General features: G+C 38.6%; 2 protein-coding genes across 9 annotated transcripts; both read right to left on the bottom strand.

Moving 5' to 3' along the window:
- Positions 1–10418: 10418 nt before the first annotated feature.
- LOC113326189 lies at positions 10419–11760 on the bottom strand. Its single transcript, XM_026573963.1, has 2 exons — positions 11652–11760; positions 10419–11419 (listed from the first exon to the last, which is right to left on the bottom strand). The coding sequence occupies exons 1-2, from the start codon at positions 11758–11760 to the stop codon at positions 10419–10421; spliced, it is 1110 nt and encodes a 369-aa protein (XP_026429748.1).
- A 1678-nt stretch (positions 11761–13438) lies between these two features.
- LOC113326956 lies at positions 13439–15238 on the bottom strand. Of its 8 annotated transcripts, XR_003348638.1 has the most exons (6): positions 14928–15238; positions 14767–14804; positions 14309–14449; positions 14136–14211; positions 13947–14025; positions 13439–13542 (listed from the first exon to the last, which is right to left on the bottom strand). XR_003348638.1 is itself a non-coding variant. In XM_026574611.1 (3 exons), the coding sequence occupies exons 1-3, from the start codon at positions 14917–14919 to the stop codon at positions 13918–13920; spliced, it is 318 nt and encodes a 105-aa protein (XP_026430396.1). In that variant the 5' UTR covers positions 14920–15238; the 3' UTR covers positions 13439–13917. The 8 variants fall into 8 exon arrangements, 1 of the variants encoding a protein (XP_026430396.1); XR_003348637.1 differs by having other exon boundaries at positions 14136–14449; XR_003348640.1 differs by lacking the exon at positions 14136–14211.
- Positions 15239–22171: the final 6933 nt, after the last annotated feature.

Below are 22171 nucleotides of genomic sequence, written 5' to 3'. Positions count from 1 at the left end.
CGTTGAGTTATGAAGCTCTTGAAGAATTGGCTCAAAAATGTCTAGGATGGGATGCCAGAAAGTCTCAATGTGAGTTTAGACGTTTTGTGAGATCCCCTAAAAGTGGCGATGAGTATAATCCAATAGAGTAAAATGGAGCATTGAAGAAGAAGCTGAAGAAATTCAAGTTGGTTAAGTTGAAGGCAGCATTTGGAGGGACAAAAAAGAAGGCGGCGAAAGGAAAGTTGGTGATGGACGGGGAGACCCTTACGCATCATGTCACCGCTTATTGGTTATATATGCTAGGAACTGTCATTTTCCCCGACACTTCTGGAAATAGGGTGGATGCACATTATGTACATCTTTTGGAGCATCTCGATGAGATGAATAAATACTCTTGGGCCACAGGTGTGCTTGCTTTTGTTTTAGAAGAGGTGAGCAAAGGGTCGAGGATTAAGTGTAATCAAATTGGAGGTTACTTAACTCTTGTTCAGGTGAGTTTTTCTACATTGTTAATTAGCAAATTATTCGCTAAATTTTTGTGCTTCCAATTCAATTTTCATGTATGTGGATATTTTTGTATTTTCGCCTAGGTTTGGATTTACGACCACTTCCCTAAATTGGGATTGGTTTCACAAAAGAAACGTTATCCCTATGACCAACCTACAATAGGAAAGTGGTTGTTTTTGGACGCACAAAAGAAGTCTAAAGAAGAGTAGTTGACTTCGTTGAGGGAGAAATTGGATGAACTTACGGTGAACGATGTGGTATTTCACCCATAAGCCGTACACGATGATGTCTTTGTAGATGAAGACGACTTGAATGGTTTCTCTACCGTCTTTCCTTACTATGGACCAATTTGGTATCCTAACGTCTATGCAACATATAATCCAAGGAGAGTACTAAGACAACTTTGTTGCGTCCAAATGGATCCCGATGTGGAGAATGAAATTTTCACTTTGCTGGTTGAAGGAACAAAGAACTCCGAGAAGTATTTTGAGCCAAAACATGAACCAACTCCTGTGGTAGCACATTGGAATGTACTTACTAACTACCACATACCAAGAGGTGATTTGGTACCTTGTGGGGAAGATGTAAATGCATGTAAGGAAGATTATATGGAGTATTATGAAAAAATTAGTTATCCTTTTGTGATAAATAAAGAACAACAAGCTAAGACTGATGTGGTGAAGGCGAAGGCAAAGGAGAGGGAGGCTAAGAGATCTCAGAAGGAGGTGCCTATTTGTGGAGAAGAAGCTAAAAGGTTATGGGATAATGTGGTAAGAAAATTTCTTTCTCTTATACTTTTCGGTTGTTTCAAACTATTGAAAAAATATTTACTAGTGCTTAAAATAGGAATTAGGTGTTGAAGGATTCGAAATTGTTGAAGAAATGGATGGCTAAAATCAAAAGTGGGGAGCCGATGGAGACTAAGGAACAAACCTCCTACTACAAGCAGTGGGAGGGTTTCATAACTAAAAGAATGGTGGAGCCAAGTAGGTATAAGAAATTAAAGAGGGGTCGACAACAAGGTGAAGGTTCAAGTCACGCTTTGGACGAAACCAGTGGAGGATACGAAACCCCAAGTGATGAGGAAGTTCGTCCCAAAACTCGTAGAAAACAAGGAGGTGGTAAGAAGGGTCGACAACAAGGACAAGGTTCAAGTCACACTGAGGAGGAAACCCCAAGTGATGAGGAAGTTCAACCTAAATCTCGTGGTAAACAAGGAGGTGGTAAGAGGGGTCGAAAACAAGGAGAAGGTTCAAGTCACGCTGTGGAGGAAACCGGTCGAGGAGATGATACCACAAGTGATGAGGAAGTTCGTCCCAAAACTCGTGGTAAACAAGGAGGTGGCAAGAGGGGTCGTAAAAGTGGTCGTTAGTGATTTGGTATGATTTTAGTTTCAAAAATATCTTACTTATGGATTTCGTATGGTTTAATTCGGTGTGTTTGTGTTTTTTAAAAAATTACTTAAGGATTTCGTAGTTTGGTATGTATAACACTTTTATATTTGTTTTAGAACCTCGTTTTATGTTTTCAATTTTTATTGGGTTTGTGTTTTCAATGTTATAAGACTGAAATGTTGTAATACAGTATGGAGTTCGGTAAGCTGGTAAAATTATACCAGGTTACCGAAGGCCCAGTTCGGTTACCTCGCAACATTTTCATTGGTTACCGAACTTGTTTGTAGGTGAAACAGTTAGATTTGATCCAATAGATATTAGTTCGGTTAGCAGATCATTATTCCTTAGGTCACCGAACTCTTCTCTGGAGACTCAAATTTTTGGTGTTGGACATGTTGGAAAAGGGATTCTCTTGAAGCATAAATCACATAGACCATCTCTTAGGTTTGTTTTGGAGTGTTTTTGGAATCGTATATATGCTCAGTTTGGTTGTGAGCCTTCATTATCAGGTTCGGTTACCTCTTGTATTTATCATATAACCGAACTAAAAGTTCGGTTGGCAGATCCAATTTTCTTAGGTCACCGAACACTCCTCTGGAGACTCAAATTTTTGGTATTTCCCATGTTGGAAAAGGCATTCCAGTAAAGCAGAAATCAAATAGACCAACTCTTAGGTTTGTTTTGGAGTGTTTTTGGAATTGCATATATATGCTCAGTTTGGCTGTGAGCCTCCACAAACAAGTTCGGTGACGACATGTATTTTCCTCGTAACCGAACTCTCGGTTCGGTTAGATCACAAGTTTTTATCTCCTCACCGAACTTTTAATTTTGAAATTTAAATGTCCTTTATCTGACACAAATATAGTACATAATTTTAAACTTATGTACTATATATCAAGTAACGGCTAATTTTATAGCCGTTATACACCCAAGTGGTATATATATGTGTTTCATGGTTAACATTTTGTTTCAAAATCTCCTAAAAATGGCAGCTACTACTCCTAAATTTACTCTAGAAGAAGATCTTTCTTTTTGCAGGAACTACATATTATACTATCCAAAGAGGGGTGAAGAACGAAGAATGAATGGTATTATGAGTCAAAGTTATTGGGGGAAATTCATGAGCAATTCATCTCCGACACAACAAACCCTTATAACCATGATCATTTAGATTTGTTCATTCGATTTGGAAAGATTAGAGATATAGTTGTGGAATTTATGGCTATATTTCGTATTGTAAGGCGGTATCGACTTAAGGGTGAAGGATTCAGAGAAATCATTTTAACATCAAAAAACGAATGGCGAAGATGGAAGAGAAAGGATTTCAAATATGAATATCATTTCCGCCTACTTAAAGACTTTTTCATAATGCGTTTCGGATATTAGATGGTACGTAATTTTATTTTTGCAAGTCCTGTAAAAGTTCGGAAATGTCATGTAATTTCATTTCCTAACTGAACTTATGTCACATACAGTTCGGCATTGTCCTGTAATTTCATTTCCTAACCGAATTTCAATGTCAAATTCAGCAGTTAAAATATTAAGCTTCTGAACTACAGTTCGGTAACCTGTTAATATTCATTTTCGTAACCGAACAGGGGTTCGGCCATGTCGACATTTAAATCTTCCAACCGAACTATCATCTGGCAACTACATAAAATACAAACATTTACTCAAAAATTAATACCACTTTTCAAAAAACATAGTATTCCATTGGTAAACATACTTAGTTCCATTACATGTGTTATTTAATCATCCTCAAGAGAAATTTGACCTTCATGTACAATTTCTTCTGACTTCTTCAAAGAATTACACATCTCCATGTTAGGCTCATACATGATACACCAACCTAACATTCTATCCGAATTAAATGCAGGCCAATAAGAGGTTCCACATATTGGAGGAAATGGACAGTCGGGTTTTAATCGGAGCCCTATAAAGTGGTTGTTGTTAATCAATGCCATGACGCATCTCCTTCGTTTGAGTTGCTCGACACATACGGTTGTTTTCGGGGTGAAGGTGAAACTAGCATGTTTCTAGAGATAATGAACCACACAATTGAACTCCTTGGCAATTAAATGTCCACATATAGGCATGCTCATCCAATAATCCGATGTCATCGGATGGTCACCATGAAGAAGAAGTTGATACCTAACAAATTGCTCATTGAGACTACCCTCCCCATCGCACAACATTGTCTTGTAAAAGGCCGGATTCTCCTTTAGTTTGGACAACAACCTTTGCCTTATATGAGTGATTACACACCCATTGTTTCGCTTGGCACCTTCGATGAAAGGCCCAAGTTGTTGATTGAAAACATGAAAACCACAATTACCATCTCGAGGAACGTCGTCGGTGGATATAACGTATTCTCTAATGTATAGAGGTAACTCATTCAAATAGTATTTATTTGGAGCCTCAAGATTTACGTCTAGGGAATATGGTTGGATGGGGCACATTGGAGACTTAAGCTTCGCGTCGCCGGTAGAGGGTTGGCTTGGTTGTGATGGACACATCAGACCCTTTTTCTTCAAATCTCGCTCACTTGTTTCGCCTTTCTCCTCAATACTCCTACCCCGTTTCTTGGTTTTCTCCAAGTACATTGTCGCTGTATATTCATGGCCACAAGGATCTCTAGTATTTGCGTTTTTCTCACTTTTCTTACGTAACACCTTTGCGTATTCTCGTAGTTGCTTTTTAGTTTCTTTTTTGCTTGGTTTACTCGGTTTGCCTTTTGCCGGTTCATAGACATTCTCTTGCATTTGTGGATATATGATTTTCCTCATGTCATCCCAAAACATTTGTTTTTGGAGCTTGTTCATGCCACGATACATCTCTAGTACGGTTCCACCCATTTCATTATCACCAAACTCTTCTTCGGCTTCTTCTTCCTTTGGAGGAGGGATGAAACTTAGATGCTTCCAAAATGGATCAATGTCGCTTAAAGGGATTACTCCATGCTCGTAATTGGTTATCATATGGAGACAAGGGAGTCCCATAGACTTCTTCATGTTACATACACACACCTCATCCTCCTTGATTTCCCACTTATCAATCAACTCGACTTCTATAATCAACAGCTTCATACATTGCCAAGATACGTTGTAGTGGATCCCCTTGAACAATAGGTGGTCGGCATATTTTCCGTTCATTTTGAATATACGACTTTTTTGGAACTTCTCTTTGACTATATCAATGTCGCGCTTGAAGTAATTTTCCATAGCATTCCTCACGGTTACGAAGTTATCAACACATCCAAAGAGATTCTTCTTCAATCGGTGGTGAGCCAACTCTACTAAACTTGTCGCTTGATTTCCCAAGTGTTTATATTGGTTGGTATAGGCGTAAACAAACCTCTCTTTGTGTGGTTCCAACCATTGGCGAAGAATATACGATACAACACCGGGGTAATCGGGAGTATCCTAATGGGCGATAATCTCCTCAAGATTTATATAATAAACTTCCTCGGTAAGGGACCAACACAATGATTCCCATTCACCGTTGAATGCAACCCATTTAGCGTAATTTACATCGTATTATTTTTCAACTTTCTCTTTTGCATCCGCTCATTCTTTTTCCGGTAGCATCTTAATTTCTTCATATCCTATTTTCTTAGGTGGACAAATTATTGGCTTGCACATATTCATCAAATTACACCATATATGGAACGTACAAAGCATATTATGGGCATTTAATCTTGCATAACCTTGTAGAGAATCCATCCACCCAAAATCATTGTTTAAATTAAATGCAAGCTTGAATGCGCATTTAATCTTCTTTGAGAAAGTTTTGTTCTTCCTATTTGTCTTTCCTTTATATACATAACCCTTCCTCTTGTGGCTTTTCTCGGGATCACCGCTTCTCTCACAAACCATTTCAAAGCGAGTTTTGCTTTCTCTCCCATTCAATACTAATACACACATGTCTTTTTGTGCATGTTGTCTAGCCCAAATCTTTGCATCTTCTGGAGTTGTGAATACCAAGTCATTCATGTAGTGATGGGATGTGTCATCGTACAAAATACCAATTGGGGAAGGTTGGTTTTTCATTGATTCAATTGGATCACATGGAACCTACAAGTAATTGCACAACGTCAATACCATAAAAAATTAACACTTAAAGTTCGGTAATCTAAAAAAATTTATCGACTCAACCGAACAACAAGTTCGGTCATGTAGTTTCCAGAAATAAATTTGGTCCTTACCGAACTCAATCTTTAGATTTTCTATGTCAAAGTTCGGCCATGAAACCGAAAAACTCGACTAAACCGAACGCATGAGTTCGGTTAGAAACTCCGTATACATATATTTTGCGACATTACCGAACAAGGAGTTCGGTAACAAAAGTATTCATATCGACTAAACCGAACTATGCACTGTAAACTCTATAAAAAATAGTTCGGTTACATGTTATGGGGATTACATAACCGAACACTAAAAAACCACCATTAACATGTAGTTCGGTTACCTGCGTGTGCTAAATTTAGTAACCGAACTACACATTAAGAACGGTTCGGTTACCTCGCAAGCTAAATTTAGTAACCGAACTAGGTTGACCTAACCGAATTTTTTCCAGAAATTTTGAGTTTGGCCAAATGTTTGCATAATTTAAGCTACATTAACTAAATATGAGGCATACCTGAGTACCCATAGCTTCATATTCAGGTTGTGGCTGATAAAATCCATCATATGTTTGGTTAGGTTGAGTTTGGGGCAAAAAGCTTTCAGCATCTAACAAATAACTCATTTCCGGATCATTAGAAGTATTGGCAAATACACAATGAGGTGAAGGGGGTTCTGATTCTGAGGATGAGCTATCATCACATGAATCACTCAAATCATAGTTACTAAACTCAAAAAAAGATTTTTTGGGTTCACCCATATTCTTCTTCATATTTCCTTCTTCTTCTTCTTATCTCTCAATAGTAATGTTATAACAAAACAATCCCGCTAATATAACTCACCAATCACTAATCACTAATCAGTTATTAATCATTACACTAAACTAATCATTCGTCACACTAACTAAGTTTATCATCAAGGGTAAAGTAGATATTTAAAAAAAATTCAGATAAGGGATGACTGAAAATTACTACCAATATCCACCCCAAAAACTTGAGAATAGTCCCCCCATTTTTTGAGTAGTGCCCAAAAAATCGTTCCTTATTAATCGCCCACTGTGCCAGTTCCCAATAGAAGTGTACACATATAAAAGTATATGAAAGTGCACGACAAACAGATCAAATCATCGCAGTATAATCAAGACACGGTTTTTCGCTGATCAGTATAGTTTTTTCATGGAAAATCTCGACCATGAAGTCTTAAAAAACATACTTTTTCGCTTACCTTTTGGAACAGCTTCTTTACAGGGTAAACGTGTTTACAAATCATGTAAAACTATCCTGTCAAATAGACGTCATAACGAGGTGGGTTTCCTTTCGCAATCCATGACTACAATGATGACTAAACAGACAATAAAATCAAGCTCTACTTTGGAGAAGAATATGATCATATTGTTGGTAATAAGATGATGATGATGAACTATTACTACTCTCATGAGATACTCATGGAGATGGAGTTTTGCAGATTTGATTTTAAATTTCTTGGTGATATCCTGGTCGGATCATGCAACGGCTTGGTTTGTTTTCAGAAAAAGGATTCGAATGGAGACTCCCATCCTTTCGCAATTTGCAATCCCTTAACAGGTGAATTTATTTTTCTCAAACATAATATCAGTAGAGCGTGGGGTTACCCTGCACAAGTCATGGGTGGGTTCGGTTATTGTTACTCTACTGACGAGTACAAGGTTTTTAGACTTTACAACCTCCAAGAGTACGGGTCGTACGCCCAAGTATATACCTTTTCTTTTTGTTTTTTTTTAATCGGCAAAGGTAAAAAGTTATCATTAAAAGGGCTTACTTTAAGCAAGCCAAAAAAGAAAGAAGAGAAAAAACCAAGTGCTTACAACAAGCCAAGCACTACCGGAGCCAAAACTCTCCCAAGAAAAACTTTAAAAGACACACCCCCAAGAATCCCCGATATCTTTAACGCATATCAAGAAATCTTATAAAGAAAAAACAAAAAACAAAAGAACAAAAGAAAAATTAAACAGAAAAGAAAGAGTCCCAGTTTGCTTTAATTTGATCTAAATGCAACTGCCGCAAAGGATCTGTGTTCTTGCCCCAAAAGAAAACTTGATTTTTGACTTGATCAATTATGTGCTCAAAATCTTCCCTTCCATCATTAAATACTATGTCGTTTCTAAAATTCCAAATTTCCCAACATATTGTTGCCGGCAAAAGATTCCATAAAGCTTGACCAGTTGAAGAGAAGTTCTTCCTACGCCATCCTTTGATGATGAAGTCGATACAATTCGGCATAACCCAATCTCTTTTTGTGAAGGATAAGAAGTACTGCCATATTCTCGAAGCAAAAGGGAAGCAAAAGGGCATTGGAAGAGGAGATGTGAAGCCGACTCTCCATGTTTAGACAAAACAAACAACCATTCACTAGAAGTTTTCCTTTCTTATATAAGATATCCATTGTGGGTAGTTTCTCATGAAAATCCTGCCATAGGAAAACACCAATCTTGTGAGGCCATAATATTGACCACACACTAGGGTTTTTAGCTTCAAGTTGATGCTCCTTTTCCACCCAAGAATAAGACGATTTAACCGAGAAAGTCTCATTTTTGTCGATTGCCCAAGAGACATCATCATGATTGCCATCCATTCTACATTGCTCTATGATTACTGAGAGGGCTATGGCTTCATCTATCTGAGCTTGATTGAGGCTTCTGTCCAAGCCGAGGTTCCATGAACCACCATTAACCAGCGTTTCAGCGCATTTACGGATTGTCCAATTTTTAGCTGAAGATATACGATAAATGTTTGGAAAGGTGACATTAAGAGGATGCTCCCCCACCCAATGGTCTTCCCAGAATCTGATTGAATTTCCGTCCCCAACTTTTAAAATGGTGCACTGCTTGAAGGTGTTAAGAAGAGAGTAGATTCCTTTCCAAACACCATAGTTATTCTGTTGCTTCGGTTTTTTAGTCTCCCTGTCCTGCTGGGTTGATTCATATTTTGATACAATACCATTCCTCCACAACGCTATCTTTTCATGATTAAACCTCCACCACCATTTTGAGAGAAGAGCTTTATTCATACTCCTTACAGATTTGATGCCTAGCCCCCCTGTTTTAAGCGGTAAGCAACATGTCTTCCATTTGACATAATGATAACCTTTCTTAGTGTCTGAGGCGTCCCATAAAAAATCTCTTATGACCTTTTCAATTTCTTTAACAACTTTTGGAGGAGCTATAAAGAGAGAAAGAATGTATATGGGGATACTTAAAAGAACACTTTTGATTAACGTTAATTTACCCGTCTTAGAGAGGCTTGAACGTTTCCAAGAGGGGTAGTCTATTCTTGATTCTGTCAATGATACTTTCCCACTTCTGAGCGCCCATTAAGGAGTCTCCCAGTGGGAGACCCAGGTACGAAGAAGGAAACACCTCTGGATTGCACCCTAACATCCTCTTCATTGGATCCAAATTCACTGCGCCCGCCACACAAAAAATGCTGCACTTCGAAAAATTTATATGCAAACCTGAGAGTATTTGAAAGCCAAGCAGATAAAACCTCAAGAAGTTCATTTGTTTAATGGAGTCGTCCAGGAACACCAGTGTGTCATCCGCGAATTGTAAGTGACTTATGTTTACACCACTTTGGCTCATCGAGAAACCTCCTAAGTAACCTTGCTCATTACCTGTTTGCAACAAGAGGTTTAAAGCTTCTGAAACTATCAGAAATACAAACGGGAAGAGAGGATCACCTTGAGTCAGCCCCTTTCCAGTGGTAAAATTTTCATTAGCCGAGCCATAAATCAACACTGGAATAGGGGTATCCGTGATGCATCCATGGATCCACTTCCTCCGTAGAGTTCCAAAGACCATCCGTTCTAGCATCTCGTCCACAAATTCCCAAGAAACATGATCGAATGCCTTTTCAAAGCCAATTTTAAAAATGACCCGTGGTTTCCTACTTCTGATTTTAGAATCGATGCATTCATTAACTAGAAGCGCACAGTCTAAAATCTGTCTCCCTTTGATGAAGGCTGATTGTTGGTGAGATATGACCGTGGGCAGCACTTGCTTGAGTCTCTCCGCTAAGACCTTCGAGATCATTTTATATATGCTGTTCATAAGACCGATAGGTCTAAAATCCCTTATCTCTTCCACAACATTCTTTTTGGGAATCAAAGAAATAAAAGTAGATTTTAACCTCCAATTCATTGTCCCCCATTTGTTGAAGTCTCTGACAACTCTCATGATATCTTCTTTCGTGAAGGGCCAACATTTCCTAATAATCATGACTTGAAACCCGTCTGGACCAGGCGCCTTGTTTTGGGCTAGTCCTTTTAAGGCGTTAAGACACTCAAGATCCGAGATCGGTTGTTCCAGTTTAGTAGCTGTTTCATCACTAATGCGGTTGAAATTCATGGAACCCATAGAGGGTCTTGCCGCATTGTTTTTCTAGAATAAATTAGAGAAAAAGTCTGTGACCGATGATTTGATGAGTTGTTTATCTTCTGTAAGCTGCCCGTTGATCCGCAGAGAGTGAATATTGGCCCTTCTTCTTTGAAGTTTTGCCTTCCTGTGGAAATAAACCGTATTCCTGTCACCATCCTTATGCCATTGATGCCCTGCCTTTTGAAGCCACATGATGTGCTTACGGTCTGTCATCTCTTCGAAATTGTGTTTTAGCCTGTCTTTTTTTGCAGCTTGCTCCACGGTGATTGTGTGATTGGCATGTAAAGAATCCAAGTCAGCGAGCTCCACCAGTATTTCCTCCATTTGTCTATCGATTCTTCCAAACACATCCCTATTCCAAACTTTAATATCTGCTTTCAAAGCTTGCAATTTCTTCGCCAGGACAAACCCAGCTGATCCGTGGAAAGAAAACAATTCCCACCACACTTTCATGCGCTCGAGAAGATCAGTATTATGTAACCACATAGCCTGGAATCTAAGAGGGCAAGGACCCCAGTCTTGGATATCGCAATTGAACCTTATTGGGGCGTGGTCCGAAAAAGGTTTTCCCATAACTTGTGCAGCTAATGTGGGGAAGTGCATATCAAATTCCGCAGAAACCAAAAATCTGTCCAAGAGACTTTTATCTTTCCAGGAGTAGCGCGCCCCTGTCATGTAGAGGTCTGTCAGTTCATTGTCGTTAACGAAGCGATAAAAGTGCTTCATCCCCCTAGTTGATCTAGTGCGACCCTCTCTTTCTCCAAGCCGCAAAATCTCATTGAAGTGGCCGCCAATGCACCAAGGTAACTCCCATCTATCGTTAATTGAATTAAGCTCAGACCATAGGTTTTTCCGTAGAAGAACATCGCAAGGAGCATAAACACCTGTCATAGTACAACTGAAGCCATCAAGCAGGAATTTACATTTCACACTTATAGAATGTTTCCCTCTCACAGTATCCTCCACCTCAATAGAATTTTTGTTCCATATGATGAGAATCCCTCCTGAAAATCCCACGGAGCAGCCCAACCACAATTGCCACCACCCCAAATCTGCTCTACAATTCTATCATTGCAAGATTCCAGTCTCGTTTCCTGTAAAATTAGAAAGTCTGGTTTCCACAGTTTAATACACTGTTGAACCCTAGCTCTCCTCTTTCTTTTCCTAATACTATTCACATTCCAAGATAAACAATTAAACATTGAGAAAAAAAACCAAAGAAGCAAAACAATTAACTGTTTGCTTCCTCCCCATCTTCAATCTGATCCTTAAAGGCATCAACATGAAATTGAATCCCATTCACCACCATTGCCATGTACTCTTCCTTGGATTCTGGGAAGGCCATGTTAGTTGTGTTAAGGACCCCTTTAGCACTATCAAATTTCTAAGTAATGTTTAGCTTTAGCAATTTTAGAGGGGTCTCTTTGATTACTTTTGAAACAGGAATCATTGGGTGTGGATTAGACCCCCCACCGGGTTACCGTTGAGTGCATGTTTGACTGGTGAGGTGTCAGCTTAGCCTTCTGACTCTGAGTCGACCGTTGAGAGTTAATAAAGGCTGGTGGTTGGGTAACATAGGCAATTAATGATGACAAAGTACGAGTCACCGCTTCACTAGAAGACCCACCAGCTGAGCGATTTGAGACAGCTATGCTGGAGTGATGCTGATGCCGGTTCAAAGAGTAAGGCGCCGTGAATGCCGGAAGAATGCTCTACTTGTTTCTCCGCTAGACTAATCTCTGCTGTGATACAACAGGCCTCACTAAGCCCAAAGACCAGTCTGATTTGCTAGCCTTAATTCTTATTTCCGAGATCACTTCACCTGATCTAGTTTCTTGACTGACTGCCATTAAGCCACAACAGGCCTCACCAATAGAGTGAAACAGTTGACAATCCCAGATGTTTTGAGGAATCCCCCTCACTATAATCCATGCATTTAACACTTTTGCGGACGGTGATTCCGGAATATCCAGAGACCAAGAAGAAAGGGATATCTTGACTTCCTCAATGCAAATATCCCCTGTTTCAGCTAGTCTGTCTCTATCTGCAGCCGAAGAGGAGAAGAAAACTCCTTCATTGTACGACAAAGGCCAAATTTTAAATGAGATGGTGTTGCTGCAACCACCCACCAATCTCAGACCAATCAACAGTAATGGCAGAAACCTTAATCTTTAAGGCAAGATTCCAATTGCCTATAAAATTAATATTGGGAGCATTTACTTCCTCCTCCGGTGCATTAAATTGTAGAGATTTATTCCAACAGTTTAAGCTCGATGGATTAGAAGTATAAATGAAGTCCTTAAGAGGGAACAAGCGTCTTTCTCTTCAATGGGGTGTCATACTTACAACACGATTCAAGAATTTTGCACAGTTCTCTCCATCCTTGATAATTCCTACCTGCCGGGAAGAAGGAATGATGAAGAAAATCTTTCGAATCAGGTATTGAAAGTTTAAGAAAATCCCCTCCTTTGTTTTTCTCTTGAGTTAGTGTAACTTAACCATTCTGCTTTCAAAGAGAAGGTCCAAGATTGCTGTGATAAATTTCCTTGCAAAATTTCATAGATTTTCTCCATGAGCCAAATCCCTCCATCTAGAGAGAAAGAATTGATCCATCTCTTCCCCTTGCTTGATTCCCCAACGGTGATGACGTTGCTCTCACTGCCCCAAATATCGAAAGTCTTAGCTCCGATGGAGCAATGTAGAGAACTCGATCCCTCTTGAAGAATCGTTACTTGAAAGAACGGTCTCGGTACTTGTCAATATGATCTTCTGCAGAATATGGTACTACTTGGTAAAACTTAAAAATGAATTGAGAATTTGAAAACATCAGAAACAAAAACTATACTTACACCAAAGAAGAATGAAGAACAGAACCTCCTAAGAAAATTTTCTTATGGCTATTTTGGTTTCCCTGAAAGAAAGAATAAGTTAGGAAGATCCCATGAGACTGATCAGATTCTAAACAATGTTTATTCAGAAACAAAGAAGCTCAACGACTTGCATTATCAATAACTAACTCCTCCACCGGAGTGAATGATTTTCACCAGTATACGCACTACGCTTAGCAGGCTGTATAAAATGTAATGTAAGTTAATTTCTCAATACAGTAGGAAACAATCTTCGCATCCTGCATTCCAAAATGAAATATGTTACAACAAAAATTTGAACAAGTCACAAATAGAAGAAAAACATATAAGGGGAAGGGGTTGATATTGAACCCCATAGTTAGACCTAGCTAGCCCAGTCTGCCATCCCCAACTCTACCAATCCCACCCTCCAACCTTATCCATAGGGGAGGGGGTTGATATTGAACCCCTGACCTTCCTTAAAGTGATGAGGCATCAAACTTACTAGAGGGGATCCTCAAAAGTTTTCAGATACACACATTAAACAGGTTTAAATCAATGAAGAGAAAAAATCTAACAAGTGGCATTACCCTGGCTAGTACAATTGTTTCATTAAAATATTATACTGTATCTTGGTGAGGGAGTAAAATAATATTCTAACTCAAGTATTTGAGGAAAAAGTTACCTCCGTATAAAGGTATTCGAGCTGCTATTGGCCTAAGGAAAATTGTTGGAACACCACTACCGAATGGTGAAGATGTCATCTGAGTAATAGTTAACCAAGAAAATATTTCATATGCATTCATATCTAGATAACCACAAACTAGGGTGATAGGAAAAAAAACAAAAACAAATAGAGAAGCAGAATAGAAACCTGTCCAAGTGTCTATCTATTTGATCAACTGCATTTTCTACCAGTGTCAACATAGATAAAGGGATCATTATGCCTACTGTATATAGATTAATTGGAAAAACGTTTAAAAGAGATAAGATCAGTATGCACAAACAATACACAGAAGCAAATAGGAAAACTAAGAGATTATTTACTCATTGCTTCCAGAATGGCTGGATCATTGTTGGAAAATTGTCTCATCTCACTCTAGATAATCAATCACAAGTTCCAGTTATTACTTGCAAAAACCATGCTTCTCCATAGATGAAAACAAACAGGGCCTCCTCCCGTTCATCCTATAATCAAGAGTTATAAGTCAAATTTACAGAAGACCTAACAGTTCACTCATACAGAATTTCTGGTGCTGAAGTGAACACTGCCTCAATAAGATTAAACACTTGCAGAATCCTATCTTCTCTTCTTTAAATTATCTCTCTGTTCAATATATTATTAACCGTTTTTTATTTCTTTTAAGATCAGATCCTAATTTGTTGGACACATTTTTCAGCTGTTTCACAAAACCATCACCATAATTAAAAGGTGGACTAAATTAACAAATTAATTTAATGGTATCAGTTTTTCTGAAGCTATCACGAGAATATCAATTTTTCACCTGATTTCCAGCACAGATTGAAGACTCCAAAAGTAAACCTGGAAAAGCAGAAATCCAAGCAAATGCGTATACAAAGTCATCAACAATAACTTCTGAGGCAGACATCCAGTAAAAAATCAAGTTAAAGTACGTAACAATCATATTTGGAAACATGTACTCACAGAACTTTCGAATCAAATTGATTTTATGGGTAATAGAGATTCAATGACGCTGATTACGGATCTAAAGACCGATTTTCAATGAAGAATAATGAAAAAGAGATTTCATGATTTTCAATCAAGAAAGCCTATAAAAATTTTATTCGGTTTTCTTCGAGATTTTGATCTCAATAGAAAGATTGATATGAGGAGAATACAGATCTAAGGTATGATCATATTTTGATCGAGAACTTTTAGATGAAAATAGAGATTTGGGTTTTCAAAACCCTAATTTTTTTCCTTCTAAAAATCGATTTCAATCAAATACTTATAGAGATTGTAATTGAAATACGAAGTTTAGGAAAGATTAAACTTATCTTTTTAGGTCGTTTCTGACGATGGCAGTGTGGCGCCTGTTGGTGACAAAATGGCAATGTGGCGCCTGTTAGTGTCAAAATGGCGATGTGGCGCCTGTTAGTGGCGATGTGGCGCCTGTTAGTGGCTAAGTGGCGAGGTAATGCCTGCCAATGGCGTAGTGGCAAGGTCCCGCATGCCAATGGTGCAACGGTCAAAGTGGCGCCTGCTACACTGTGGCATGTTGGTGTTAGATCCAAATATGGCTTCATAGTATTAGTTCTAGTTGCAACATCGAACTTAATTCCTATGTGATGCTATTTGGCATAGGGCGGCGTAATGGCCCTGGCCAAATTAGGGTTTGGCATATAAAAACCCTAAGTGGCGTGTGCGGCTAGGTGTCGCGGCGCGGCATCTTGGAAAATACTGCCTTGGCCGTTTTGATCAAAAAAACCATGGTAAGGTCATAATGTGGGCATGTCCATGGAAGATCGTGGGTAATCATAATATGGCACGGGCGCAATTCTTTAGGGTCTCCTGGATCCCACATGGCTTGTGGCATGTTGTGGGCTCAGAGTGGCATAATTGGGTCACCACTAGAAAAATAGGGTTTCCCTTTGGTTTGACCAAGGCCATTGGCATATTGATGCCGTGGAATGGCATGGCCTGCTGTAGTTACCTAAAATCTGAGAGAGGCTAGAAGTGGGATTCTAGGGTTTCTGAAAGTGAATTAAGGGAGGTTGAGCACGAACAGTTTTCGCCTAAACCACGCACAGTGACCGTTCAAAGGCTGCTTCAGTCACATCGAAGAAGGATTACGGCTGGTCTTAGGGAGGGAAGCAGATGAAGAGAGAGATCAGAGAACAAATTGCTCTGAGAGGTTATGAGAAAGATGATCGTATCTTCGAAAAAAAATGACTTATTTATAGCTGGATTCTCTAATCTCAAGTCGGTGAAGATAAGGGTTGCTTTCCGTGTCGTGCAGAATAATTCTCCCGTCTCTTCAAGAATAAGGATAAACTAGGTTGATTTTATCTCATTATTCCACCGCCTTTATTCTCTTTTGCGGTGAGAAATAAGCCGAATATTTCTCCCACATGTCGTAGACCGCCAGACCAAAACCCTAATTGATATCCCCCATTTGTGCGAAGCTGAATCAGCCTTTGTGAGGACGGCCACAGTGGGAAAGGTTCAAAGTCATACGAATTGTTTGAACCTTTCCATGCAATTAGGGTAACTAATGTCAAAGGCCCTCCAGACTTTCCATGCAAGTATGAAGAAGTGCTAGAATTGCTAGATGCGTGGGTTCGGGATGAAACAACTAAACTTCCTTTTATACGAAGAGAGCCCACGGCCGACGTTATAGCCAATCCAAAGTATTGTCACTTTCATAGGTTCATTGGTCACCCAACCAGAGAGTGCAAGGCGTTGAAATGGATTTTAAAATAAAAGATTGAGGCCGTAGAACTTATACTAGATGACAGAGAGGGTGTACATAAGAATCCTCTACCTAAGCACCAAATTAGAAGTATACCTGCTGATGAGAAACCAGTTGAAGAAGTAGTTGCCTCACTAAGACATGGTTTATGCGAACTCCTTCACTTATCCAAGAAACAGCGAAAAGAGGTTTTTGATATGGTGAGTCGTATTTCACTTGGGACTCTCGCTTCACCTCTTGAAGATGTTCAAGTTTCGTTCGCAATGACGGCTACTGTATAATACATTACTTTTACGTCCAAGGACATGATGATGGAGGAAGGGCATAACCATGATCTGTATGTCCCGACATTCCTTGGAGGAAAAGAGCTTAAACGTGCCCTTGGAGACACTGGAGCCTCAGTTAATATTGTCTGTTTTACAAATATTGCAAGAGGCCGGAGTCCCTAGGAATTTGATTGATCCTCTCTCAACCATGATTAGCAATTTTGAAGGGAATACTAGCAACACCTATGGACATGTCGTACCTGATCTCCAAGTCGGGCCGATTCAGTCCAAAGTGAAATTCTATGTTATCGAAAAGACTCCGGGTTATCACATGATTCTGGGACGTCCTTGGCTTCATGAAAACCAGGTGATACCCTCGACCTATCATCAATGCATCAAAGAAGTTCATCAAGGGAATATTGTTCGAATTGCGGCGTCACCTTCACCTTATGTTCTGGCTAGCGAAATAATCATCCCAAGGAGGATCCCAGGCTCTCCTAGCAGGATTATAGTATTCCTCTCCCTACGTGGGCGTCTATTCGAGAAGTTGATCGTCTTCCATCTCTGACGCCTCTCAAACAAGTTGCTAAGAATCAGAAGAAGATGGTTTCGTTCAATAGGATCAACACATCGATTGATGAACTCTGGGTCATTCAAGTTACAAAAAGGGAAGTTTCACGTAGGAATATGATTCTAAGGGAAGGATTCTTTACTTACGTCGTTACTGAAAACAATTGGATATATGGTGAGTCTCTCTATTGGAATAGTCAAGATGTTCAACTCAGAGGATGAGTCTTGTTAAACTCCATGAAGGAAGTATCTCGACCGGGGACTAAATGTAATTTAGGCCGCAGACTATTTGGTAGGACGTATTTTGTTAGGTATTTTGTTAATGATTGGTTAGATTTCTTTAAGATATGTATTTCTTTTTTTCAATCAATAAATTGTGTGCCAAACCCTGTGCACTCAAATCTTTTAGAAAAATCTTATATCCAAAATTCAAAACTTAAAGGAATAACAGTAAGAAAGCCGAACCAGTATTAGAAAACTTATCTCTCAAAAAAGGGTCTTGATAAACAGTTTTCCAAGACTGGATTTCCTCATAGGTAAGATCCTGAAGGTCAGGTTGAAGAGTATGGAAATACTTAACTAAGAAATTAGAAGCACATAACAACAACCTGAATAATTGGGGATCTTCTAAATCAATAAGATTTGACTCACACAGTTGACCACAGTAGTGGTCATTCTTAAGCAAATGTGTCGACCCTAATCTCCTAAAGTAATTAGGTTTAGTCTCAAAACTTAATAATTGACACTTCTGAAACTTATACGTTCCCACAATTGATTGAAAAATATTTGGTGGGAAAACAAAGTCAATTTGGGTATTATTGCCTGGGTAAACCACATCAACCAGATGATGGGTTTCTAACAACTGAACTTCTTCCTGGTAAATTATTAGGTTCGGGAGAGCTAGTATGAAGGTAATATAGCACAATGGTTTAGGCACACATATTAAGTCCCAAGTGAGGGACCTTTCTAAGAGTTAAAGCACACGGAGAATGATAAGTACCCCCAAACTTAGAGTTTTTAGTGTCTCTAGAAAGACTAGTCACAACTTCCCTAATTTCAAGGTCATCAGATTCCTGAAAATGGTCAATTGATTCTTCTAAGTCAGGTACATCCTCACTCATATCGACGGGTTCATATTATTTTCTAATTCTATTGTTTCTAAATCGCTAGACTCAAAGTATACCCGTTCCTCTAAACCATTATTGGCTTTGTAATAAGGAAATACCACGTCGTCTAAAACGGTTTACTTCTAGTCAAATCCTCGTCCTTTTGAATATGTGAATAATTATTAAAATTATTTGGATTTGTACTAAAAGTAACATTATCAGTATAAAGCTCAATCGGAGTAAAAAATTCCTGATCACTATGCCTACATAACATGAAAATGATTGAACCTCACCTAAACTAGTAGTGTTACCAATTCTAACCTCGTCATCTTGATTATGCAAATAACTATCCTCATTTTCAAGGGTACTATTGGAAAAACTAAGATTATTTCGAGCAGTTCTGTTCTGGGCCTCTAACAAGATCTTTTGAATCAACTCACATGACTTCCTTATGGTATCGTGACACAACTGACAAGACTTCCTTATGGTATCTTGTATAGAAGGTTCATTCATAGGTGCATTTTGTTTATCCATTTCTAATACAAACCTATTTGTATTATCAGTTAATTGTTTGAGAGATTCTTCTAGAGGAAGAACAGGTTCAGAAGGATCATAATAAGGACTAGTTTTCAACATTTTCATTATATTGTCCAAAGACGGGGAACTAGAACTATAATACTCCTTATTTTCTTGCTCGTATGACCGGTGCGCGTGTGGATAGTAATTGGGATCACCATGGTATGAGCCATAACCTTGAAAAGTTTGATGTTCCCAACCACTATTCACATTATGGTCAAAGTAATGTCCATTTTTATAATCAGTCGGATATTCGTTGTATCGGCTACTGTAATACCAGTTCGACATTCTCAAAAATAAACCCACTAACAGGGGATTCGTGGGTGTATAGAGTCTTACCTCTCGTGCCAGACGGGCTATGAACCGTTGAAGTCGACTCAGGCCACTGACTCCTATGTAAGTGTACGAACCTGAGGGGCCGAGACAGTATCGTAACTGTCTTCCTTCCCTGCAGCAGTTTTATTCAAATTAACCCTTCCTTAGGGTTTTAAAAATAATGTCCCAAAAATAAAGTCCAAAAAAATAAAAAGAAAAATTACAAAAATACAGTCCTATTTACAGTTTCTAAAAAAATAAAAAAAATAACTATATACAAAAAAAAATTCCTCTTCACTCCTTTTGAATTTCTCTTTTTTTTTTCCTTCTTTGGCTTCGCTTTTCTTTTCAGCACTTTCTCTCTTTTTCTTTAGATCAGCTCCAAATCTGAAAGCAAACAAGAAATACCAAAACGCGTAAAAAAGAACAAAAATAATAAAAATAAAACTTAAAAACATATCTATACACAAGTCCGCGTCAGCGGCGCCAAAAATTGATCGAATTTTACATAGTGGTAAATTGTTAGAGCACTGCTCGGTCGAACTCGCATGCGTTTCTATATCAAGCATGTTTGTCAATGCTAGTGATCAAAACTACAAGTATTGATTTCTAGTCTATTATAGCTAAGTCTCGAACTAGGATACTAAGTGTAGTTGAGCTCAAGGACTTCATGGTGATTCATCATACAAGTGGAAGAACTACTCAAGGAACCGGTGGAACTTCTCGACAAAAAGGTATGTGAAGACTTGAACTTATTTGTCAGTCAAAAGTCTATCTATTCTATCTCCTACTTATTGAGACAAAAGTCGTGTGCCATATATATATACTTAGATTATACACATTTGGTATTTCGAGCCGAGTATACCTCGCCTATCTATATCTCGAAATATGTGTTGGTAAGCTTTTCTCTTTGACCATGTTTTTCTTTACCTAGTGACGCAAGTCATGATATGTTTCAGTCATCTTGAAAATTGCTTTGACGAGAAATAGTGTAACAACTATATAACGTTATCTAAGAATGTTTCAATGATTGGAATGAGAGTTTAGATTACATAACCAATGATGGACATAAGTATGTTGTGGAAACACATATGTGCATAAGTCTTATACTGGAAGAATGGCTAGTAGCCAAGTCCGCGAACTCAGTCCATGAACTGCCGAAGTTCTCAAATCCGAGAATTTCTGCTGGAGTTAACAAACTGCTTGCGTGAGCCAAGTCCCCGAACCCAGTCCGCGAACCGGCGAAGTTCTCAAACCCAAGAATTTCTACTGGAGTTTGTAAACTTTATCCAGTACCTTAAGACCGCGAATCTAGTCTGCGAACTTGAGAAAGGTTATATATGTGAAGATGATTTCTGAACTTAAACTTAAAGAGACTAAGGATTACTTTTGCAAACCGTGGCTATAAAGTTCATGAACCGATTCATGTGAATCAAATCATCTTTGCTTCAATTGTATCCTGTGTAGTACACGATATTTCCTTGCAATTGAACAACACTCTAACTAGTTCATATGAGTCATTTGAACTAGTTATGTTGAAGAAGAAAATGGTTGGTATGAAATGCTCAAATGGATAACCTTTTGGTTGACTATTGTTGAACCAAAAATGCACACGTTTGGGTATGGTTAACAAACCTAGAAGCGTGCACTTCATTTGTGTATAACAAGCTAAGATTTCGATCTAACGGTTGATATATATTAGCTTGAATCTAAATCAGGTTTTCATCTAACAGTGGATAGTGTTTGCTTTCTGAGAAAGGATAAACCCTGATTTGAAAGACTATATAAAGGAGACATCTAGCCTTGTAAAAAAATAATCCTCACACCTTACGTGTGATACTAGTTTGCGTTCTAGAGTCGGTTCTCCTTTAACCTTTGGTTTTCTTCTTCTAAAACCTGTTTAACGACTTAAAGACTTCATTGGGATTGGGAAGCCGGACCGATACTAATTTTATCGTAGTTGTGTGATCTGATCTTTCATATTCTATCGTACGAGTACAATCATATTGATTAGCTTGAGACTAAACTCTCTGATAGGAAAGATATAAAAAGTAATCGCAAACATATTCGTCTCATCGTTTGTGATTCCACAACATCTTGTTTCGCTACCATACGATTAAGATTGTTGTGAGGTGATTGATTAATCTAAGATGTTATAAGGGAATATAAGACCGGATTATCATTTGGTTTCTGTTTACCTTGATTTTATATCAAAAGACGAAACAAAAACTTTAGGGTTTTTCTGTGGGAGACAGATTGATCCTTTGATAGACTTGTCTGTGTGAGACAGATTTGTTTATTGTCAAAGCCTGCGATTTTGAGTCATAGCAACTCTTAGTTGTGGGTGATATCGGCTAAGGGAATCAAGTACGTAGTATCCTGCTGGTATCAGAGGCGTACGGGTGCAACTGTACCTTGGATCAGTGGGAGACTGATTGGGGTTCAACTAAAGTCCAGTCCGAAGTTATCTTGGAGTAGGTTAGTGTCAGTAGCGGCTTAATACAGTGTGTATTCAATCTGGACTAGGTCTCGGGGTTTTTCTGCATTTGCGGTTTCCTCCTTAACAAAACTTCTGGTGTCTGTGTTATTTCTTTTCCGCATTATACTTGTTATATAATTGAAATAATATAGGTTGTGTGTTTA

The sequence above is a fragment of the Papaver somniferum genome, unplaced genomic scaffold (genome assembly GCF_003573695.1).
Source record: "Papaver somniferum cultivar HN1 unplaced genomic scaffold, ASM357369v1 unplaced-scaffold_10, whole genome shotgun sequence".
Taxonomy (NCBI): Eukaryota; Viridiplantae; Streptophyta; class Magnoliopsida; order Ranunculales; family Papaveraceae; genus Papaver; species Papaver somniferum.
The sequence above is the reverse complement of the archived record's forward strand: the minus strand, read 5'-3'. Positions and strand labels throughout refer to the sequence as shown.